The sequence below is a fragment of the Pieris rapae genome, chromosome Z (genome assembly GCF_905147795.1).
Source record: "Pieris rapae chromosome Z, ilPieRapa1.1, whole genome shotgun sequence".
Taxonomy (NCBI): domain Eukaryota; kingdom Metazoa; phylum Arthropoda; class Insecta; order Lepidoptera; family Pieridae; genus Pieris; species Pieris rapae.
In genome coordinates, this window is record NC_059534.1 from 5,677,782 (window position 1) to 5,704,248 (window position 26,467).

Consider the following 26,467-nt stretch of genomic DNA (forward strand, 5'->3'; position numbering starts at 1 on the left):
GAGTTTGCATATTATCAAAGAATGTACTTTTGAATTAAACTTAACTGTTATGACACTAAAATATATATTCACATTCATATTATTTTAGAATCAAAGGAAACAGCAATACCCGTTATTAAATTTAATTTTAACGCTATTAATAATATCTTAACTATACAATAAACTTAATTCTGAATATAATATTTATAATAACGATGATGTAGAAATTTTGGAATTCATGTAGAGTCATGTTCGTTATTTTACACATAGATAGGGAACTGACAAACTTGAGATTAAGGCTGTTAAAGCCTTATACAATTTGTTTGATGGCAACTCACAAACGAATTGTCAACCGATGAACCGAGGTTTGCAAATATGGCGCAGGTTTCTACAAAATGCAGTTCACATAATAAGTTTTAGTTGTCATTTTCAAGTTTGCAAGAAAAAATTGAGAAATGAATTTTTAATACCCTTGTCTGCTCTAATAATTAATAGTGCTATAAAGAACTGTTGATGTGAATTATCGCTATGTAGGTACACAAGCTTTACAATTATTTGCGTTTTCGTTAAAATAATTTACCGTACAGTAGACAGTGTTTTCCTCTATTGCACTAAAAATGCAGTACTCTATGTTCTTTTTTAAATATTGTAAGCAAAATTTTGTTAGACGTGACCGATCATTATTTTAATAAATATTAATAAGATTGTAACAAAAATGTTTTGTCAAGATGTGCTCTTATGAATTATTTAAAAAAATATTAGTTAATAAGTATTTTATAAGTTTATAAATAATTTGTTAATAATGTTTAATATTTATTGTTTAATATTTATTTATAAATAAATCTGTATATCAAATGTTTATTATATAATTAAAGTAGAGTTTGAGACTGTAGAGTGTGTGTGATTATACTAAAGACTAAGTGACATTTAAGAACTCTTCTAAGCTTCAATGGAATGCTGCAACATGGCTCTTCTGTCAGGTATGTTTTTGTTTTTATCCTTCTTAAAATATACTTAGTTAAGGAGAATTCTGCTAGTAAATGTTATTGCCTGTGATTTTCTGTAAAGGGTAATGTTTTTTATTAGAATGTCAAATGAAAATAAATTTTGTTTCAAAACAGAATGTTAAACAATTTTTTTATTTGTTGAAAGCATATTTAAGCCCCAGGTAGGAATTTCATTATCTTAACCTTATGAGTCACTCCTCTTTGTTATTGGTATATCTTGTATCTAAACACTTAGGAGAACTTAAAGAGCTCCAGAGTCTAAGTTTACTTTACCTCCTAATTTCTTGGACTCATAAATTCTTAAAATGGTTAAGTAAATTTTTTATTTTGCATCCAAAAATATTTGTATCCTACTTTTTATTTGCCATTCTGATTGCATGATATTAATATACATTTATTTCCTATTCAAAGCTCTCATTCAGATCAATGATAAAAAATTAAAAGTCTTAATGTTTTTGACAGAATGTGGTAATAAGTATTAGTTGTAAAAGTACTGAATACTTATATATACATTGGCCTATTTCAGGCAATGCTTTCATATATTGACTGCTTAAACAGGTGCATTAGTTATTTAAATTTTTATCTTTTGTTTTAAATTGATACACAAAATAATATAGAAATTTCCCTGGAACTCTACATTTCAGTTAAAAAATATTAATGTTTGTCAAATTATTCTATACTGTAACTTTAAATTTTCTTTTGTTTTCATTATAAGTAGTTATTACATTAATGTTTGCTTAGGTTAAAATTGAAAAGATTATCTGATGTGATTACATACTACTTATGTTACTTTAATAATTGCACTATTCATATGCATGTCAGACATAATGTTGAAGATTGATATAGCTTTAAAAATACACCAATAGATATACATGAAAAGTTTAAAACATCTTATATGTATTACATTCCCTTGCCCTATCCACCTGACCTCTATGCCATTTGTAGTTACCCTAGATCTAGGAGTAATGTGTCTCTATATTTTTTAATCTTTACATTTAAATTGTCCTAATTAAAATAGAAGAAAACGGAGAATAAATTAAACTAACTGAAGCAAAATAAGGCATCATATTTCTCAAATAATGATTTGTCAATACAATTTATATTTAGACATACATTTTTAATCTAAATTTTTATTGGCTAAAATATTATGCTAATTAAAAATTTTTGGTGGTTAGTGTGATGTTATTTGAAGTACAAAGAGAGGCTTATACGCCATATGTGATGAATGACGTTTGTTTGAATATCTTCGGTAATAAATCGGTTCACGAACATTTTATTATGATAGGTTTGACTGAATATTGCATTCTTGCCTCTTGAGTGAGCAACAACGCATTTAAACAGCTAAGTTTAATGATAAGGTTTTATTTATATATATATAATTTCTCTTGAGACATCCACACGCTAATCCGCAGTTTCGATATCGATTCGGAATATAAAGTTCAAACAATTGTGCAATTAAGGAAGCTAGAAAATTAAAAGGAGCAATTATTTTCAAAGATAATAGAAACGAGATAATAATTAAACAACGATGTAGAGTAGGACAATTGTTAATTTTATGTTATAAAAAGTATCATGCTTTTGTGTTTGTTCTCTTTTAAAATGATTGTTTATACAATCAATATTATACTTTTCTCTACAATTTCCCTGCTGCAAACTACCAGGAAGTCTATATGTATTTCCTTCCTATCTCCGTATCTATGTTTCTGAACAAACATATGTAAGAGAAAAGTAAATGCCCGTTAGAATTGTACTCACATTTAAATAGAAAACGTAGTTTTTCACTACTAAGTCATGAAAAAGTAGTTTCAACCCCATTCTCAAGCCTTTTTGTAATTAACGCTATTCAAATAGCAACACTCAAACATCTGGCTTAATGTAGTAATGCTTTAAAAACGATTTTAGTGCTTAAATTAAAAAATATGCTCCTATAATTACACCATTTGTATTATGTCATAATTTTAAACCAGTTCTTATGATAGGCAATTTGGCTAGTTCAACGATTTATTTCTAGGGAGATTTACTAATAATGAATTTTTAAGACATGCATTATTTTAATCTAAATTAACTTTTGAGTCGTTCATAAAGGTATCCCCAATGAGTCAATGGAAGCCAATATAAAATATCTTAAAACAACTTAGCTACTAAATTTAATGTCCGATTAGTTAATAACTTATTTTAGGAAGCGTAAAATAGTAAAAGCTTTTACCTTCCAATAGCTTATATGATTACCTTATTTACGATACTTTGAGAACGGTGCAATAATGAAAATATCTCCGCATAAATGCCGCCATGAAATATGGATGGATATTTTTAAATGTGATGTAATCTTAAGACATTTAAAGAACTCTTACATAGAATTAGAACCATTGTCTCGTGCGGTGACGTGTAGGTACATGGAAATTATTTTAAGGTTCATACGAGCTCTAAATATAAATTGGGATTTGTGATGTCATGACATAGGTCATACGTACATTTACGTGCAAATACTGATGACATCAGTAGCTGAAGTATCATGCGATTATAAAATACAATATATAGCGATCGTAATTATCGAGTTTGTATATAATTTTAACGCGCCTTGCGTGTTTACTAACAATATAGAAAATGTACTCAGCGTGGTCAATCACGCCCTATTTCTAATAACAAAGCTGTATTAGTTATAGTTATCGTGTATTCTTTCTTCTATGTTGAGTGTAAACGGTATATATTCCAAGATGGTAAAAATAATTAATTCATTACAAAGAATTTCCATGAAAAAAATAAAATAAACATGAGTTACTGACAAAAATAATTGAAATACTCTAAAGTCGTAAGCTGCATTTATGTCGGAGGAGGCAGAAGGGAAATTATTTTTCTCGTCTACTTCTTGTTGCCTCTACCACCGTTTGTCAAACATAAGTAATAAAGTAACAAATTAAATGACGATAACGAATGTTTGTTCGTTGAATCAACTAGGGTTACTTATATACCTAGTTAAATAAGTAGGAGCAGCCCAGCCCTTGATCCAACCGCAATAGTCGGTGAGCGCAATCACTAGCGCCCACTGGTCCAGTTAGCTTTCGAGGTCAAAATCAAAATCGTCTTTACGAATATAGTGACGCGCCTTATTTCAAAAGCAATCTAAGAAAAATAGTCCAATATCTCACCAACCGAATCAAAACGTGTATGTCACAGAATACTTGTAGAATTTCTGTAAAAAAAATATCAGAAAAGCATTAATTACTATAAACTAGCAGTAAATAGAATCCTTACTGATTAAACATCTTCTTTAACGTCAGGCGGTAAAAATACGGATACTAGGTCGAACCGTCGAACGCTCAAAAGCATTGTAAAAGTTTTTCAAAAAATTGTAAAGGACAAGAAAGTCTACAAACAAACCTTTAGAAAATTATGTTGTATAAGGAAACCGTTTTAATCTAATTGCACGTGTAATGAAAACGCTGTATTAATGCTGTATTGCTCGGAACTTTGACTTTTTGTTATGGATTGTTTTTTTATAATCTTAAACAATTCACAGTCTTATTGGTATTTTGCGTATACTCGAGTGTGAGCAGAACTTTAATGATTTAAATATATTGCAATTATAATACGAAATACGTACAAAATGACGTAACGCAATGTATGATTATTTGTATTGCGTATTATTGCCATTTTAATTTACCTTAAGGCATTATGATTTTTTTAGGTTTAACTATGGAAACATGTTGTCATAGGTTTGTTTTCAATATTGAACCCGTAAATCTAGCATCATCGGTTTGAAACTTTGAACCCCGGGTGAGTACCATGGGCTTTCTTTCTAAGTACGCCTTTAACATTCGCTCGAATTTTAAAATTCGGTGAAGGAAAACAGCGTGAGGAAACCAGCTTGCTTTAGACCCAGAAAGTCGGCGTGTGTCAGGTGCAGGTGTCAGGCTGATTGACAAATGATCATGAAAACAGATTAAGAAACTGAGGCCCAGAGCTAAAAGGTTATAGCGCCACTGATCTATTTATTTCATCCCTAAATCTCAAACAACTCTCATTCGTTATAGTTGAATTTTTTTAATGTTAGTCCGGATTTAATGTTGTTTCAGTTCTTAGCACGATTTGTTATTGATTCTCCAAAAATGTGTGTCTGCATTCTATCTGCATTCATCTATCTACAATAATTGATGATGGTAGAGCTTGTCATAGGTTGGACGGTGGCCAGTCGTGGCAGACGGTGTGTGACTTACTAGTGACGCCGCATATTTCTATGTAGGTAGCATCTCGAATGTGTTTTAGTGCCAACTGTAAAAGTTCATCACGTTTTGGCAAGCGTGGCTACTTACGTTTAACGTGTACGATGTTATGTACCAGTATTAACCATGTTAGACGTACCAGGTGTTAGGTGGGAAGTCATGCTGTCATACAGAGTATGTAATATAACAGGTGCATGTTCATGCGGCTTCGTTTTCTTTTTCATACGCCGTATGCTTAGGGGGAATACGACAGTATTTAAAAAATACGGAAGTGTATTTTTTAAATACTGTCGATATAGAAGTATCGTAGTAGTGATTCTGAGATTTCTGCTCTGACGGATGCTAAATTAATGAAAATTATATTCAATATCCAACTAGTTATTGAATAGAACATAATATACAATGTTTTGTCTTCAAAATGAACCGTCAGCAAACAAATTCAGATACAGGCGGAAGCTGGGTGTAAAATCACTTCCACTAAGTATGTCAAAACGTATTGGATTTTGATATATGGAAATTTTAGTATGCTCTACGTCTGTGTCGCTTCTGAATTTTAACCTGGTTATATTGTATTATGTAAAATCGCCTTTAAGAAAAAAACGTATCTGTGATGTCAGAAAGTTGAATATTCAAATGACAGCTTCGCAAATTTTACTGTAAATAAAAAGATATTTACATTGAATTGAATGAGACCCTTATAATTACGTAATTTTGTAAACGTCCTTGGCTCTGTACGAGTTGGCTAGATTTCCATAGTTTTACTCCAGTTATTAGTGCCTAGCTACTTTCCGCGACTTTGTGTGGAATTCAGTTTCATTACCTATACTTATTTCATTCATCCACTTTAGTTTAGATTTTCTAGTGGCATTTTGCTTTTCTAGTTTTAACAGTAGCTAAATATAATGTGACCTTTACGAGTTTTTCCCTGATATCAAATGAAAGTAACGTAATACTAAAACGTTGGCACGCCTAATGAGCTAAGCTTTCTACGTAAAAACAGGAAATGCCTACTAAGATTTGTCGATATTTTTTGTGTTCTCTTCATTTCTTTTGAATACAACGCCTACAATTTTGTATTCTAAATTTACACAATTTTAAATTTATTACACTGTTTTTTTTTGTATACTCTATATATTTGTTTTATCAATTTAAATTTTAAAATAATCTAATTTAAAGAATGTAATAAATTAGTCCTGGAAGGATTACAGTAAATTTTTCAAAAACACGTTTCAACGTTGAAATCCACCTTTTTTCGTTTTGGTGATGTTTAAAATATGCTGCAGATGGCGTTAAATTAAGTAAAATATATATTTTTTGATTATTATATTATTTTGTTTATTATGTATGGGAAATATTAATGGCAATATAAAATCACTGTAGCATATTTAACCAATTTTGCATGGGATCCAGAGAAATTCCCAATGAAATTGAATCTTTTTAGAATACTATATTTATTGTTATCAGAGTTTCGGTCTTTAAGCGCCATCCATGTACCGCTTATGGAACTATCAACATATTATTGTTTCGTTAAACTTAGGAGAGATGTCGCTTGTGGCACTAATTGGTGTTAATTTTAAGTTTTACTTAAACTGTTTAATTAATATTAAAATGTAACCTTTCACTTCGAATGTAGGTCGTATGTCAGTAACCTTTTTTTGGAATTAGGTTTACATTTCATTTTTAAGTTAATAATTGCACCCATTTAGAAAAAATTGAGAGAGAATGAAAGTTTTAATAATTAATGTTGTAAATAATTAAATATTTGGTTATTGGATGTTAATTACCAATTATTATATCTCTTTAATTATATTTTATAATTTCACTATTGATGGCAGTTAATGACATATAAAGGAAAGTATTTTTTTTAATAAGTTTAATAATGTATTGATTTTAATGTCAGAATATAGAGTCCATTTAATACATGTGAAAGAGTCTCAGAGGTTCTTGAAGTTTTATTTTATCTAACCTACAATAATTGTAGCCTTGGGCATTTTATCCCTTTAAAAGCTTTTTCTTGAAACGTTCAAGCGGAATTTCTTTGTTACACGCAACTATAGAACCTTTGTCCCCAGCTCAATATCGCTAAATAAATACGAGAATGTATTTCCTGTAGATTTTGGAATTATAGGATATTATGATTCGACGATGTACTTAGTGCATTGTAATAAATATTAAATATCAATGATTAACACTATTTTCAAAAGCAACTCTGTTGTTCCTGGTACTGCAACTCTTGTTTAGAAATAAACAAGTGATACAAAACAAAACACACGTGCTTTGTTAAACCAAAACTGTATTTTTGTAATTCGTGGAGAAATGCGTTAAGCATATCCTGCTGCGGCACAAATGCATCACTATGGTGGTTGGTGGGTGCCACCTCACGCCCTTGTGTAAATAGCTGCCGAAACAGCCATGTCCGGACAGTCCAAATTTTATTTTTTTTCTATATAAAATAAAGCTGAATGTTTTAGTAACATAGAGATATTTTCAGTTAGCGTCGATCGATAAATTTAAAAATGTATAATGTATTTGCAAAAAAATGTACAATAGAATGATTTTAATCTTATTTACTTACTAGTTAGATTAAAATCGGTACTGCAAAAATGAATTTCTTGTATTCTTTTAGGTAATTGCTACGGTAAACATATTATAATGCTTTCTTTTTTTTGTGGCATATGCATGTTGATCTCATTTTTTAAATAAAACAGTTCTGGATCCTGGATCCGAAAGATATTCTTAAATCAGGAGTACGTAATCACCTAGTGCATTGTTATGTAAAAAAATATTTTCAACTCATTGTTCTTTGTACTATTAGTCTTGTTCAGAAATCCTGTGCTTTAGTAACGAATTGTATTAATATATACAATTCGGTTTTATCCTTAGTATTTAGAGCAAGTTCGTTATAAATTTTTGCGGTAAAAGCGTTAATTCCATATGCTAGTGCTGTTGTATATATGAAACAAAACTAAAGTTTTCAGTCATCACATTTGGATATTTTCGAGCGCTAAATGCATAAATTTATAACGAACATGCACCAAAAACGGATTGCAAATTAACTATAACAGTTATAAAAATAGTTTAATAGCTTTCCTTTTTGGAATATTAATAGTGATTTCTAACTTTTGAAATAATAAAATTTTAGAGCAAAGAAGAAAATCTTAAATAAGTTGTATGCATAACAAAATATTAAATCTCGTTATAATTGTGTAGTTGAGGGAATATTGTAGATGAAGTGAATCGAGATGTTGTACTTGGGTGGTCGTTAATCAAGTAAATAACCAAAAGGAAAAAGGTTTTATATACAGCTAAATGACCTTTTTGTTTTTTATCCCGCACCGTGCTAGGTTATAAATGTTTTACTGCAAGGTCTTGGGATTAATTTGGTTTTCTTGAAAATCAAATTACATCAAGACCTTGACTTTAAAAAAATTTACATGCTTTCTACATATTGTTAAATAAAGAAGAAGAATCATATCCATGTGGTAATATTTTACAGTATTGCAATTTATGATTGTACAAAATGTTGTGGCCCTTAACAAATGAGTTAGGAATGACTTGGTAATTTACGATGTAGAAAATATAGCATACAAATCTGAAACAAGTGTTTTGCTAAGAATCAAAGTCATATCGGTCCGCTTGAAACTGTAACGGCTCATCCCATGAGACCGGAGCTAGGCCCGGCGAAAAACCATGTCTACGTCCGGTCGACAGTCTTGTATGGGACACTGTGACGCCAACCACACAACGCCGGCGCTAGCGCCGGCTCACCGCCCTAAAACCCCAGTGTGTGAGCGCATGTACACGAGACCTGGCCTACGCCCGGCGCGTGCATTATATACTTAATTATGGAGATCGACCAGAAATTATTGATTAATTTTGTAGAAGGAAGGCCAGTGTTGAGGGACAAGGCTTCAGAAATATATAAATGTAAACGTCGCATATATGAATCGTGGAAAGAAGTGTGCAATCTCATGATAAGCTTTTTATGCATGTACTACGCACATAATAGTACATTTCCCCTTTTTAACACTCGACATTTTGTACGTCCACAATTCACTGAATGAAAAGAGCGTATGAAGGCGGCACCTCCATGAAACCGGGTCGTGCACAAACCGTCTTGTGTACAAGCTGGGACGGTTTCTACCCGGCGCTGGCAAAAAACCGGGCCGTGTTAAAACCGGCTCGTGGGCATGAGTCCTAAGGCTCCCTGCGGCATAGGGGATTTCTATTATATATCTCCCGTGTTCCCGACTATTTTCTGCAATTGATGTGTAATGATTTGCTGTTAGTGTCATTTGTGTTATATCTGTTGAGTACATTAATGAGCCAATATTTATTTTATGCTGTTTGTTTAGGTCAGTTTGGACTGCTGAACTTAATAAACTTGCATTTTGTAATATTGACTTACCAATTGTATAATTCGCAACAGCTACGTTAAATGATAAATTTAATTCTCATATTCCGTGTTGATATTTGTTTAGGTTATTTCAATAAATATTTAACTATACGATTCAATACCTGACGACCGTTATATTACCTCATTTTAGTGTTCGTATCAATTTACAATTATTTTGATTAATATGCCTTTCTTCATTTACAAACGATTTAATATCCATAAGAATGTTCTCCTTTATTAATTATATAAATCTATTTCTACAGACTCCTACTCAATCACAATTTAAAGATTCCAAAGATTAATGGAAAATAATATTTTGCTTAAATTAATTGGTAATTTCTTCAATTTAATAGAATAATACAGAATATTTTACTTGTAACATTAAATCATTATAATTTAATAAAATCGTTTTATGGTTTTCACTTTGTAATATTTTACTCTACCGAAGTCATACTACATTTCAATGCTCACAGATTTTTTTGTATTAAATAAGTTCGTTAACACTTACATAAAGAACGAAGCGTTTGTCATACGCTAGTGTTAATATATTAACAGAATTTTAGCCTGTAATTATAATATATTTAAACTATTATTTGCGTGCTAGGCCATAATTTCCGTTCCACTTCGCGAACTCGACAAGTACTACTATTGGAGTAAGCTTAGAAAAACTTTAAGCTTTTTGTATACTATTTACATGTGTGTAATTATTTGGTTCTAGACGCTTTAGACGGTTTCATTATATGACACAGACCGTAAATTATTGAGTTATAGTTATCACGAGATTTAAATACTATGCACTAAGCCATAGTAGTATTTCACTGACGTTTGCATCAGATTGAAGAAAAAAGAACTAATTTGTATCAGAATGTTTTTATGGTTAGGGGTGGCTGTGGGTTTTCACGAATTACGTAATGGGAGAACACCTATCTGTCCATGAAAATTGATCAATGGCAACAAAGCTTTCGTAGAACGGAAACAAAATAAATTAAACACTAATAACAGTACAATTTAATTTCTTGAATAGTGTTTCCAATTCAATTTCATTTCGCTGACTTGAATGTAACCTGATCAAGCTCTTTGATCAAACTTTTTTGATTATTTCTTCCTAGTATTCAAAAACTTAGTGTTCGTTTCAATTAGTTAATGTTGTGTCGCGAGACAAGACAACTTTCGGTAGGTTTTAGTCAACTTTATTTGTTTACAAATTATGAAATTGTAAATGTGCAGTTTTATATGTAAATTGAATAAAAGTATGTCGGGGCTGTCTTTAAAAATCTGCTGTTTCGCTGTTATGGCGACGATTTTTAACTAGCTTATTGATATTGAACTACCGGTGACTTAACTCTTACCAAACTTTCCAACAATTATTCTTATATTCTAAAGAATATACACAAAACCTTGACATATGATATGCTTTACCTTCCTGTATCGGTGAAAACAGAATGTAAATATATTTGAATTTTTAGCGAACTGATAAACGTCGTGAAAGAATTTTTTAAGAAATGGTTTTTGTTAGATGGAATGTATAAAATATTCTAGAATTGTATATTTTAAAATTAATCATGTTAAGGAAAAACATTAAAATTCAAGTGACATTAAACACGGTTAGACGAAGAGAACGTCCTTATAATCTTTAGACATTAGCGAATTAATTCTCCAGCTCGCCTTGATTGAAAATTATTCCTCTCATTTTCCCTAATATAATTGAGATTTTTTAATGTTCGTAACTCGGTGTATGAATTGTATACGGACAATCTGTTAATTAATCTTCAACTTGAATTGAACTTTTTAATAATCATATATTAGTATTTATTTCTCTTGTATAAAATACCGAGACTGATTATGTGATGGTATAAATAAACGCTGGTTTCAATCCTAATAAATTTAATATGACTGTTTGTTTCTTTAAGATATTTTGGTAACTCATATAATAGTCATAATTATTTTCGCAATATTATTAGACATTCGAAGTGATTGAAAACAAAGATAACGAAATTTTGAAGATTTCTCTTTGGGCCATTAGATGTTTTATATAATAGATAACGTTTGTTTAGTTGACAGCTAATATCATCCAAATATTTAAGTAAGATTTTTACATAATAAAAATATCTTTGTATACATTTGTGCAAAAAATTAAAACCATTATTTACCATTATTATTTTACTATTTACGTCTCAATAAACGATAAATTATAAAATAACACGAAGATAATTACTTCATTGTATGTTTTTATTAGTTTATTAAATCATTTCATAAGCGTTTGACATGTTACAAAGTCTTCTATTGAACTGAGACGTTCGTGGCGTCAGCGAACACTGTTTCAGACCGAATCAATATTTTATGCTTAAATGTAACTATGATACAGTATCTAAACGTTGGATTTGTGTTCTTCGTTGATTTATAATCTTTTGGATAAAAAGTGATATACGAGTATATAGATATTTTGGCTGCGCTGAATACTGTTTGAGAATTAGTACATCGTAACTCTCTTTATATTTAATTATATAAAAATAGACAGAAGTTTTAAGCTAAACATGTTTTTCCCGTGAAATGTGAAAGGAAAATAACGAGCAACAAGCGTTAGAATAAGAAAATTAGCTATTGATTCACGACTGTTGTGTTTCTAGTAAATATTTATTATGTATTTATTTACTTGAAGAAAATATTGCTGTGATACTTGCTTAGACTTCTTTCACTGTCACAATATTTAATTTAAAATTACATTAAATTAGTCTTATAAATAATGCAAAAGTTTTCTTAAGTTTCTTAGGACGAAATTCGCTTAACAATCTATGTTCACACATGGATATTTTTGCTATCGTAATTTGAAGGTTTTATGTATTATTCATTTCGTTATTGTGACTAAAATATAATTGCATTTGTCCGTAACATTGATGACCTATGATAATTTGTAACCTGAAGTAGGTTTTTCTTTATGAAAAAACTATAGAGTTATGAAAAATGTTGATGCATAAATTGTGGAAATTTCTTCAGTTTCATTTATCGAAGAGCCTAAAATATATTTTCGAAACTGCTACTAGTTGCTGATATTTTGCTAATAAGGTGGGGTTTAAGTGCGAGCACGCGATAAATATATTTTTTAACACCGGTATAGGTTTATACGTAAATTACTTTTTTATGATTGTTGGTGTAAATTATAACAATAATAAGAATATAGTTTTATGGGAAAATAAATATTGAACACAAACTAATTGGTTAGCGTTTTGTTTGTGATAACTGCGACTTCTAGGATTTTTATAAATATCCTAAGGATCGGATACATCTTAATTTCAGAGATTCGGCGCTCATTTTGTCTTACATATTTTAAAAAAAACCTAATTTTTTTACCCGAATCTTCTCGTATGTAATACATATATTCTAAAAACTCCGCAATCTATACTACTACTATAGACTTTATAATTTTAAAATTATTAAAACTAGATCTTTTATCTAGTTTTAATAATTTGAGTAGCGTCGTGTAGTTTGGTGTGTAGTAAAGTGTTATCCGTTCCGTCCTAACTCGTTCCAATATTTGATTGCATTCATTAATTTTGGCCGTCAACGCACTGGCGAGCCCTTTGGCTTTGAGAGTGTCCATGGGCGGCGGTATCACTTAACATCAGTTGAGTCTCCTGCCCGTTTGCCCCCTGTTCTATATAAAAAAACATAAATTACGTGTGCAGTATGAAGAATGAAATGAAAATATTTCCTGAATAAAGTAGTTTCCGAAGGTTAATTTCTCAAAAGGTGAAATGGCCTGTTAAGTCCCAACACAGGCGTGTCTTCCTCATTTCCATACTTTCCACGAGCGGATATAGGAATCGTTTTATGCTTTTCATTATTTTAACCTTACATCGAATATAAGCTCCAAGAGTTTATTTTTATATCTTTAAACAACTTGATATAAAATGCAAAGTTATTGCATATTTAACCTGACCTGGACGCAAAATACTTTAACTAAAACACTACACGAACTAAAAATTAAAAAAAAAAATTCAATTTTTTTTCTGTATAAAACAGTAGAAATTCCTCTGTTTGCTATTCTGTATCTCTTTCCACATTTTTATTCAATCATGTAATAATTAAATGCATGAAAAGTTTTAGCATTCTATTGTGTTATTTATTTTGATATACTCATTTGTTTGATTATACATACTATATTGATTGATTTCGTATTGTGTAATAATATATTCGATAGATCTAATCTCGTGCCAATCTTAAAACGTCTAACACTAAAAGTACATTTTATTGGTTAAAATAAAACCGCATTATAGTCCTAATAAAAACCAGAATAAATTTAATTACGAAAGCGTTCAATGGCAAGTAGCAATAAGCAATGTATGTAAAGTATATGATATAATTTTTTTTCTTAAAAAATGAATGTATAAATAAAGAGTTGATAATCAGAAGTTTGATCAATAGTGTAACGAATTTCTATAATACTAATAGAAGTTTAGAAAGTATAATTCTAGATGAAAGCAGTGTCCTATCGTATTGTTGAATAGTTTTCTTTGCAGAGTTAGGGGCTACTAAAAAATAAAGAGTTATATTTGTGAATTGTCGTGTAATGTAGTTTCTCAAAAAATCGGCTCGCGACATTCATCTAAATCGATATATTTTAAAAGGTTAAATCGTGTGTTAGGCAAAGAGGTCGGCACAGCGCGTGCCGATGATCGATGGTGGTGTTGCGTGCGTCTTGGTGAGTGGTAAGGTCGCGTACGTTGCGGCTTCTTGCGACTCAGTCGGTCGGCGGTAACTCGGTGTGCTTTCGCTTTGTTCCTTACAATCCGCCATAGTCCTCCTCCTCTGCCGCTCTCCCCCTCGCCTACTTAGAATTGCGCATGCTCCGAGAGATTCATACGGCTCCCCCTACGTCATGATTTAAAATGCTATGTAGAGCAGAGAAGCGTCATTCGCGCTGCTACTTTGTCAACGATAAGGTAACAGTCGATGTTAGAATTGAGCTATACATTTTAGCCGGTATCTGCAGTGTCCCGATTGACGGTCCCTAGCCCAACCGCGTTTTCCTAGTTTTGGAAGAGAGCGCGCGTTTGACCCTGTATCGATCTGAATATTACGTGTGGTCGTTCGTGCAGTACGTTCTCTCGGGATATTCGCCTAACGGTCGCCGTCGGCGCCGGCCTTGCTGTGCTGTTTACGCGCCGTCTAACTTATATCATTCCCGCGATCATGCTTGCGCTGACCAATTAGAAACGTAAATACCACAAATAAATTTGTGTGCACGAAACAGCAATCGCGGACCACACTTGCGTATCTGATCGATTTCAAGCGAACGAGAGGTCCAGGTAAGTTTTTGAGTACTCGAATGAATTTTTATTGTGTAGCCAATTACGCGAATGTTTAAAAAAAGTATCAATTCAATGTACACCTGATACATAATAATAAATTATATCACGCCCTCAAGTGCGTTAAAATATTTATATTGAGTATTAGTGAGCCATCTGGTACATGCTTCTAAAGTTAGATTGTTAACCGTAAACCACAAGAATCACCTACGCATTCATGGCAAGGTGTGTGCAATGCGGGCGTAAGGATAAATGAAAATCATTGTACTTTGACTAAAACATTGAATTTGTTTAAATCGTGTATTCTGACGTATCTTAACTATTAAAGAACTCGTTCCTTGATAGTAAAGATAAAGGCAGTGTATATCCTCTCGTAGTCACGTGATTAAGTGTTCTTTTTAATATTGCGCATGTCCTATGTTTGTTATCTTAAGCAAAAACGAATACTGCCATACAAAGAAGAATCACCTGAACTTGAACTCATTGATCGAAACTCTTTTATTACCTAATCAACATTTATCGACCACTCCAAGCCGCAGACAATCAACAGCAGCTACTATATTACAGTTATTGTCCAAATTGTCGCTAGTCAAATACGAGAAAACAAGTCCTAAAATGTTCTGCCCCTTTCAATAACACCAAAACAATAAAGACAAAGAAATTTACTGCTTCTAATTCTTGCTGTAATAATAATTAAAGTATTCAATCTTTATATTGGGCTCGTAGTTTGAAGGAAAACACCGTAAGAGAATCGGCGTGCCTTAAACTTAAAAAGTCAACGGCGTGTGTCAGACCCCTGCCTATTAGAACGATTGATTTCGAAACCAAAACAGAAATCTGAGGTCCAGGCCTAAAAGGTCGCGCCTTATATAAATAAATATATATATACATGAATATATAAACTTGAATTTATATAGATATTAATCCATGTTACTTTTTAAACCATATTACTTTTTAATCCAAAAACGAGCAGAAATGTATTTAGTAATTTATATTAAATTTTCCTTTTATGTAAATAGTTCACCGGGGACTGAAATTATAAACTTAATAACATAAATTTTATTTCAATATAACAGTTTAATTGGAAGTTTTTCAGAGAAAATGAAAGTTTATTTTACAAAATTAAATGACGCAAATGATAAACATAGTATAAATGTAAATTATTTATGTAGCAAGTTCTTTTGTCTTATGTCTACGTATTTAATAGGTGAAATAATTACTTAATAATACTGAGTATTCGTTAAGCGGTTAGAAAAGGAATTGTTGTTGCAATTTTTATTTCACATCGTTTATAAATTCTTGAAACTTAAAACTAATTGAATACAAACTTTGATTAATAATTCAGGTACCTGCTTCATTAATATAGGAATTGACGTTTGCCAATCAAATTCTGTTTAATTGAATTTAGCTCTGAAATTTTGAACGACAGATACTGAAAATTGCCTGCTGTAGAAGTTGATGATTAAATCTATTATTAAAATCTCTGTGGGATTGTGGTGCATTTTATTTCTGATTGGATATTTCCATTTTCGAAATGTGCTTGCGTTCTACTGGTATTGTAGTTTGAGTAGTGGTAGTACCTATATCGTACATGCCTTAAATATAATCACGAATGTTTCATGATGCGGAAAATGCCTCCTGCCCGTTTGCCCCGTTCTATGAAAAAAATATATCCCTCGTCATGTTATGGTTAGGGCGGATCAAGGTTAAGTTAGAGATATAAAAAGCAAAATATGTTCAAATATTAGTCATCAAGCAATTTTTTTAATGTATTCACGGGTGAGGGCTCTGATATGGGATAGGTTAGAAGTCAGTCATAAATAAATCTAAAAAGAACGCGTCCGCTAAAGGCAGCAATCTACTTTCATAACGTCATACTCGTGATTTGATTTATCACAATATATGAAAAAAATGGCTAGCTTCAACCCACCATTTATCAATTATTTTAGTTGGCCATATCGTAGACCAGTGATATATTTAAAAATGTAAGATTAAATCTTCTACATAAATATTTATCATAGTCATCCGTCTATGATAATGCTTTACATAATTTTCAGACAGTTTTAGTATTTCTAATTAAAATTTATTGTACTAAGAAAACAATTGTTTTGCGTTCGGCGATGCGAAATTTTACCTTATCACATTGCGAACACAGCACATATTTGATTGTAGATCACACAGAGTACACACTAACAATGATTATGTTTTAGTTTGTGCCGAGCTTTATTGTGGACATTTGGAAGTATGTTATTATTTATTTCAAAAGCGTTAACACATAAGCAAAACTGACCCAAAACTTTGAATATACAGTTATCGTAATATTACAATGGAGAGTTATGCTTAGTTTTTACATTGAATAAATACAATATAATGTCGGAACAAAAGATATTATTTTGAAATCGCGTTAATTTATTAAACGCTATCAATGTCTGACTACTCTAAAATATTGTGTTACTTGTTGAAATTCAAAATTACCTTATTTATCTCGAGGAATTGTATTTGTCAATATGTATCGAACAAATAAAGCTTTTAAGCTTAATGTACTGTAATGTATGTTAAAATGTTCATTTGTAAATTAAATGCACACTCAATAGCTATATGGTATAGTGTTTATAATAACTGATTGGTTCCCAGTTCCTGTCATCCCATGAGGATTATTATGTATTACTTTTAAATCTGCAATGTTGAAGGAATTATTCAATTCATTTTAATTGATTTACAAACGATTCATACCATTTGTATCTATAATGAATGATATCTCTCTTCTGATGAAATGCCTTATGTTTTACTAAAAATATTTATTTAAACCTAAATACTAGCGTATATACATAACTGAAATCTGATCACGAGTAACATATTTTCTATAAAGAATCGCAAAAATGTTGTCCGAGCAGTCGAAGATGTTTGGATCCATTCTTGTTTTTATATTCATTACTTGCAATCTGGAAAAGGCTTATAGATGAAAAGTTTAGTTTTATTTCGTACTTAGCTTTTTATTCTGCAAAAACAATCAGTCTCAATGTTAGCACAGCACACATTGAGACTGATTGTTTTTGCAGACAATCTTTCATAAGTTGCGACTACAAAGGTAAGCTAGGTAAAAAATCCTATTAAGGCGAAAGAAGTTCGCGTAGGCAGCTATTGTTAAATAGTAATATTTTTAATCAGCTTTATATTTGTTGAACAACAGGCTTGTAAAGTTTAATACTGTAATGATAAAAATAAAAAGTCTTTTAAAAACCTTGGAAAATATCGGATGAAGTAAAAAGGATAAAAGAAAACTCTGAGTTGGTTGAATTAATAAAGATTTTATTTTTCTCGGGAGAATACCAAGCTCTCAAGAATTAACAAATATAAATAGCAATTGCAAATTAATTAGTCAAGAGATCTTTTGTCTTTTAGTTATACTTAATGCAATGAGAGTTTATGTTTAGAATGAATAATTGGTGAACATAATATGTACCTACTCTATGTAGTTTAATCTAAAAAAAAACGTCAAGTGTGTTATTTTTTCTGGTCAATGTTTTTACGGTGAGATTGTAATTACGGCTCCTTTATGAAAAAAAACGTAGTCATACTTAACACTAAGTTACCACTTTGAATCTTATCCTTAAATTGCTTGTTGCCCGAATTAGTATGGACTATAGGCTAAATTAAATTTATTCGAAAGAAACGTATATAGCATGAATGATAAAACTAGAAACACTTTCAAGTTATCTTAATACACGACCAAAAATTATCTTCATATTACTATAACGCCGATGTGAAGGACAGGTATATACATTATAAATTTCCATAAGGCTAAACGCGATGATTAGGTAACATGTATGGCATACAAGCAGGAAAATGAATAGCTTGCCGGCATAGTAAGTCAAGGGGCGGCAAAAGCTGGGGGTTGCGAGTATAAAACTGTTAGCGCAGCCTTTTGTGTAACAATGAACTTTTGTCTCCCCGTTCGTTAAAGTTAGGGCAGCTACGGATAAGTGTACATTTTTAAGCGACATTACATACCTTTTTAAGGAAATTGTTTGTTGCTGGAATATGAAAAAGTATTATTTAGTTCTAAAAATAGAATTAATCAATTTTGTAAATACGATCTCGAGATAGCGCGTTCAACCAAATATGGAAGCTCTCAAATGGAAATAAATTTCACATTTTTGCACAATTTTTATTGATGCTTGCTCGGCCTTCGGTACTCTCTGATAATTGGAAATAAATTATTTATTCAACTTAACGTATTGAATGCGTACTAAATATACTAAAAGATATATTTGAAAAAAGATTAATCGATTGATTGGGCTTGTATGGGGGTTCACGAGGCTACGAGAGTTTTTAGAACTACGTGCCAAGTTTATAGTAGACAAAATACTTTTCATAAATTTAGTAAGACGATCCTTGTAGTCACGAATGATCATTATTATGTAGATAGGTTTACGATTAAAAACGGCAAAATTATCAATGGTGCAGAAACTGAAATTATATACATCAAATTACAATTTCTTTCACTACGAACAGTAATTGGTTTTAAATTAAATTAGATGAAGTTTAGAACATTATTAGCAACAATTTAAACATATTTATACCTAAGTAATAAATACATATATTATTTATTTGCCGACTGCCTCAAGTGAGTTGAGAATAACTTTAAAATGATATGCAAATATTAAATGCATGATAACGTTTGCTTACACTTCAACTAAAATATTTACTCGATATAAAATTCTCTATAATGTTACATGGCGTCTAAAATGCTTCGAATATATTTCCAGAAACTTTGCGAGAAAATATGGATAGAAGTCTATCAAGCACAGAGTTCGTAAACTTATACTCTAACTTTAAATTATCAATATGTGAAATGTAGGCGACATATTTTCCTGACATACAAGGTTTATATATTATATAGATTCTATATTAAGCTATAAATTGGAATTATTCATAAGGAAACAAAATGATCTACATATCTATTTAGACAAATAGAAATAAAAGTTTATCTTTGTTATCATAATGTAGACGCAAAGGAGATAACGTCCAGTTATGTAAAAAAATTACTTAAAAGTATAGGCGTTGAAAGTTACAGCCGAGTGGGTAACGTTCTCTAAGCTATTTGTATTTAGCTAATATATTATATAAACAAAATCTTCGAACACTATCTAAGTCAATGATTTATGCATTCGTCTCTTTATTTCAATCAATCCACGAATTGATATCTTGTAAATGTTTACATTTAGACTGTACTTTCAAGTACATACATATATTGAACAACTGACCTAATCTTGTTAAGCAAACACAAAGCGCTGATCGTAAGTCAATCTTACCAATACAGGTTAGTGGATAAGACAACGTGTTACAAATGCAACTAACGCTTTAAGTAGACACTACGTATCAATGAAGTATAGAAAACTCGGTGTAAGGTTCGTTTTAACGTACGTAGTACGTCTTCTTAATATGTGTAAAAACCAGACTGTCTTGTCTTAAGATGACTACAATGCAGAGCTGTCCATACATGGATAAAACAAAAAGCAACTTGATGAATCTGAAATCCGAAAAGAAAATAGTCGCTTACTATTTGAGTTCGTAATCCAACAATAATAAAATGGAGACAAGGATAATTCAATTTAAATCAATTTCATAATTTATACATGACATAATCAATTTGACGAGTTTCAAATTTTAAAAGGTCATGAATTCATTCTAATTTAAAATCCCATTCGCCTGGAGATAGACGCGGGTCTTACACATATAATTATTAGTATACTTAGTCTGGTAACAAATACTGTTACATAAAAACGTTTTTCAACTTTTTAATTATTTTCAATTTGATATTCTTTCTCCTTTTTATTTTTTATCACATATTTTTTCGTGTCCATTATCAAATTACATAGCAGTGATCGCCTTGCACAAAGTGAACCGTCGGTCATATTCCAGACACTTCAAAAGCTTGGTATCAGCCATATATTGTTCTATCAATAGATACGACAACACTTCGTATGTCGAAGACCAAAAATATCGGGGCGGCCGCGTGCTTTTATTTGCCTGTTATTGCTGTTAAAAGCCAGAATTCGTCGAAACTCCATTAGAAAGCAAACAATCTTATCGCGAAAAATAAGATTCCCGATTCTTTAGCGTATTTTAAAATAAGATCTAAAGTTCGGTGTTTATCCTCGTTATACAGACAATGCCCTAAATGAATCTTTACAATTAAAAAGAGCGTGAAAATTGCAGAAATGTAATCTTTACAGAAAAAAAGACACGATTGAAGAACCCTACAGTAAGCAAAATGATAAAGTGTACGCTCACAGTTGCGTGCCTTATCGAGGATTCACAAAACTACATTTTTGTGAGTGAAAACTTGGATCATGTTGTGATACCTTTCAGCAATACACTTTTTCAAAAATGTGGACGTGTGCTTTCGTGGACTTTCTAGCAGGATTCTGGACCTGGTCACAAGGCTCAAATACCCGAGCCTGGCTTGAAACCAAATTTATATGGGCTGAAGACTGGCCATCATTTAGCCCTGACCTCGACCCTTTAGACTTCAAATTATGATCATTTTTAGGGGACATGGCCTGCTCAAACGACACGAAGATATTGAGTCTCTTTAAATTTTTTGAAGCAAGCGGTGGCGAAATTTCCCTTGTAAACAGTGCGTTAATCCATACATTCGTAGTCAAAACGATTAAAGGGTGTATGTAAGCCAAAAGTTGCCATTTCGAATAGACTATTGCTTTCCTTTTGCTGAGACTAATAAATATTTAGGTAAACATTTTATAATATTACATTAGTTCAACGAAAAAAAATGCATTTTCATATGTAACAGAACTGGCTGGCAGGCTGGACTAGGTAGGTATATAAGACTGTTATTATGTGACCGGAACTGTAGTACAATTTTGCAGCGCAGACACAGTAAATATGGTATAATATTTTTGACTTCGAACGATTATAATATTATAATTATAATAATAATGTATGTATTTTCAATAAAACATTTTGAAATTAAATTCAGATTCTCCAGATCAACCGGCGACGCGAAAATTCATTTGAATTCTTCCGACCTTTATTGAAGCTGTATGTCGTTTTTGCGTCTCTATTAAATTTCCCAGCTTTAGCATATATTAGTGGTCTTGAAGTGTGAAATCAGGTAAAATGACATATCAGCATAACACGGCGCGACATGTTTCATCTTCACTTATGTTAATCCAATCAAACATTATTTAGTTTACATAAATCTAGTTTTATTGCGTCTGAAATAACAACAATAAATTATAAGACTAAATTATGACTACAACAGCAGCTTAGATAGATTGTGTATGGCATATAAACTACATTATTCAGTGATAGAAAAAACATCTTTAATTGTTTGTGCTTGCTTGCTTATAACCAAATTTTCATTTTTAAACAGTTTTATTTGGCTTGCCCTCTTTGGGTCAGATCTAGTAATTGAACCCCTTCGTTTTGACGGATTTATCTGTAATTTGGTACGCACCTTTAGTTCTGATGATAATACAATTTAATACATTCGGAATCGATTGTTCATCCAAGATGGCTGCCGCTACGAAATGGCTGTTTACATATTTCTATTTTTATTCCCAGGTAAATCCGGTTTCTAATAAGGCCATTCGATAATTAATTAAACATAATGAGAACCTTAAAATAAAACAAATTTGTGTTTATTTGCGTAAATATATACAAAGCATTTTAAAACTTTTTACTCGTTTGTATTTCTTTGTCTACAAAATAGATTGAAATTACAAAATGTTTATTTAGATGGCGTTAAGTTAACCCTCTATAGAAGTTTCGTGTAATCTATTTTTGTAGTGATAGGAATGATAATTTTATTTATGTAATTAAATCTTAGCGAGCTCAATTGATTCTTGAATAAGGAGAGCTTTTTTAGCTGGATCTTCGTTTTTAATCACGTTCGTCCGCTTATACTAAAATACATTCAAGAGCGTCTATTCATCTATATATTCTAATTACTAATAAATATTGTTGCAAATATAGCTTACCAGAAAGCATTAAGCAATCCTGTAAAGTTTATACTTACAGACGACCCCGTTAAGCCACACCGGTATATTAAAGTGACTGAAATCGACACTAAATCTGCGTCACATTGAGCTTTGCATTCACTGTAACAGTTTATTCAGGCCTCATCAATAATGAATGAATGAATACATGAATCCTATAAGAATACCGTTCTTATTCTGTTTTCGAAAACAATAATAATGTTTGTTATCAATATAGGAACCGGTCAGCGTTATCGCACATACTAAGCATAATATCGGCTATGATAGTGATCACGCACGGTATTTCAATTTGTTTCGCGCGGTTTTTGAGGTCATTTAAAGCTAGTGTATCTATATCATAACACTTTTGGTTCGATAACTTGACTTGACGTCTCTGAGCACACTTAGTACACAGTCCTTATAATATTCGGTTAATTTAAAAGAAAATGGCCAGTTATATGTTGAACAAGTAAATTCGATGATTTAAATGACATAAACAATTTTCTTATGAAGAAAAATTTTACCTGAAATTTATCACAATGTAGAATCAGTGGAGTTGATGGTATTTCGAAAAAACTAACTTTAATGAGGATACCGTATAAATATTGTATTTAAATGGTTTTTTACGTTCTTAAATCTATATATATGCTATAGAACATAGTATAATCCATCACGACAGGAAATACATCCTGAATATAAATAAAATATAATATATAATAATAAATAAATACTTATGTTTGTATTGTCAGTAAATTTTAATGTATAAACGTAATCTTTATTTACTTTAAGATCATCTAAAGACTAGTCTATTTGAGGTAATAGGTACAATATATTAACCAAATAACTAATAATTGTATTTATAGCTTTGTTAAAAGAGATGCATAAACATTGCAATTTTGTTATGCAATTCTGTGCCATCAAGATGAACTGCTTATCGGTCCATAAGCCATTTAACTGCTAATCGGGAACTCGAAAATACAATGGTAGGTTATCATAGTTTATCTTTTCGATAAATTAAAAGAATCAATAGAAGCTACAATTGTATTTCAGAAATCGTTCGCAGTCGTCTTAGAGAATCCACTTCTACGACATGAATCAGTAATTATTTATAACCAAAACTATTGGTAACACGAAGTTCGGCTTAGAAGAGTAGTACATTTCACGTGTAATTGTGCAAATGTCATAATGTAGATGCATTTGGTTTTAGTGTTTCTAAATTTTCTTCGCTGTTCTTTAAAACAAAAGTAAATCTACCCGGTTTTAAAACGTGGTTAGAAAATATTAGTTTTATGCTATAGACTTGCGGAAGTATGATCACAACTTTCCTTTTCTTATCACTTACAAACAAAATAATATTATTTCTAATTACGTCTGTTATTTATGTTAAAACAATTATATCTTAGGAGTAAAAATTAAAAATTTAGGCCATTGCAACGCTCGTAGTGAGTGTTTGTCAGTTGGACACTTAAATTATTGTTTTATTTACAAGCTACCCTCGCCACTTCTTATGTGTCTTTTTATTTAGCCCACGTTTTAAGTGTTTAGCTTAGTTAAGTTTATTACTAAAATAAAACATTTTAGTTTTACAGCTACACAGCAAAGCCTTCCTCAGAGTTAAAGAAATAAATAAATAAAAATAATTGAATTGGTCCAGGCCTCTTCGAATTTCGAGCTTAGCAACATATTTTTACAATTATTTGTATGTTCGCCAATTTTTATTTAATAATGCATTAGTGAAGTATAAAATTTGCGACTATGAATTGTGACTAAGACATGCTGTCGACTTTCATTTACCATAATTTCAATGGAACAATTCCGTCGAACATGATTGTTGCGTAACTTTACATGCTGACGCAGAGAACACAATGAATTCACTCAATATGGTAAATTTTATCCCGTTTTTGCTACATTTCATGCTCCAGTCATAGGAATAGTGGTGCCGCAGAAAATCGATTATTCAACAAAAAAATGTACAAATTCAAACCAGTACGGCCTGAGATCGTTTTCATCCATTATATTATTATATACATTACATATACATACATTATAATATTAGTAAAGATCTGAAATTAATAGTTTTAGGTACAGTTGTACATTTATTTTTATACTTTGGGTGTGGTGATTGAATTTTTCAGATTAAATGATACATTCAATAATCGTACTTAAAGTGGTCTTCAAACTTAACAATTACTTCATGCTTAAATCAAAAATGGTTTGAAATAAGCTTAAACTACCTTTAACATTACCATGTGTATGCCTTTACTGTCAGCAGTAATAATCAGTGTTGGATATTTTTAAGCCCTCCGTCCATGGAACAATTTGAACAATTATTTGGGGAATAGAATTCTGTAATCAATTTATATTATATATTTGTTTTCAATATATTAACGGAAATGTCTCAAGAGAAATCATAAACTCGCGCCGTCGCGTCGTCTGTATTCGCTGTTAAGGCGATGGTTTATTTTTAATGTTTTATATGTAATATGTTCTCGTATTAAATAGGAAAATCAAATATCTTATAGCTGTGAATATATAAAGTATATCTGGTGAATTAATAATGAGAATCGCATTGAGTTTATGTTATTATTGAAGTTAGTACAATATCTCCGACGTCGTGCTGGCCCCCTCCAAATTGTTCCATTTGTCGCCCATCTTCGCTACTGTGCTTCAATCTTTACCCGCTCTCTTTGTTATTTCATCTTTCCAGATTTCTGGTTGGGGTCCTCTCTTTTTCTGTCCATAGGGCGGTCCCTAGTAAGAGTATTTTTGAGCCATGTGTCTTCAGAAATGCGGACAGTGTGATTGGCCCATTCCGGCCTTTCATCACGGCCGTGTTGACCTCACAGTCGCAATGGTACAATGATCGATTTTAAATGTTGAAAACAATGATTTTAATTTCGAGGCCTATTCATCAATGAGAAGAAACATATACAAACTCTTTATTATGAAAATTGTGTCATTTGGACACTTAATTGATATAACATATCTATATCAGCTTATCCTCAGTAAACAATATAACGTTGACTGCCTTGTATCGATACCTGTTTTAATAAGCAGTTTTCTGATAAATATAATTGGCATATTTTCGTTTTCTTCCTGTGGTTAATTGTTCTACTTTGTTTTTATTATTAAATTGGTTGTTGAATACAATTTCCATGAAAATATAGTAAGTTTCACGTTGCTCTAAAGTGTCCTAAGGGTCAGAAATATTTTGAAGGGATTACATAGAGGATGTCTTTAGAAATATGAAGATGCTCGTCTCATAAGTAGGGGATGATTGTTAAGGAGGCCAGCATACAAAGAAAAGGTTTACTCCACTGTTTATATATACATGTAGCCCAGAACACTTTATAAATTACAACAGTTACTTGTGACTGCTACGTGATACGTGACTCGCAATTCTACGGCGACGACCTTAATTGTAAGGCGGCCTTCACTTTGTACGTGAATCACGTACTAATATTCCAAATAATGAAAGTATTAAACATAATATCGAAATCACCTACTGCATATTATCTTCTGACTTTATTTTAATATTCTCTATTACTTAGTTTCA

At 31.3% G+C, this 26,467-nt stretch overlaps 2 protein-coding genes across 4 annotated transcripts in view; both read left to right on the forward strand.

Moving 5' to 3' along the window:
- The first annotated feature begins 327 nt into the window (after positions 1-327).
- Positions 328-26,467, forward strand: part of LOC110999143 (neurocalcin homolog) — a 47,623-nt gene continuing 21,483 nt past the window's right edge. Inside the window, exon 1 of the mRNA XM_022268067.2 lies at positions 328-509. The gene's annotated coding sequence lies outside the window, so the exon portion shown is untranslated. The remainder of the gene's footprint in view (positions 510-26,467) is intronic.
- The window catches only part of LOC110999122 (neuronal calcium sensor 2), a 33,626-nt gene continuing 7,973 nt past the window's right edge, over positions 815-26,467 (forward strand). The window contains exon 1 of one of the 3 annotated variants that reach the window (XM_022268041.2): positions 815-959. In XM_022268041.2, coding sequence (XP_022123733.1) covers positions 929-959 — 31 coding nt within the window. In that variant the 5' untranslated portion in view covers positions 815-928. The other 2 variants (XM_045634336.1, XM_022268049.2) reach the window with 2 other exon arrangements.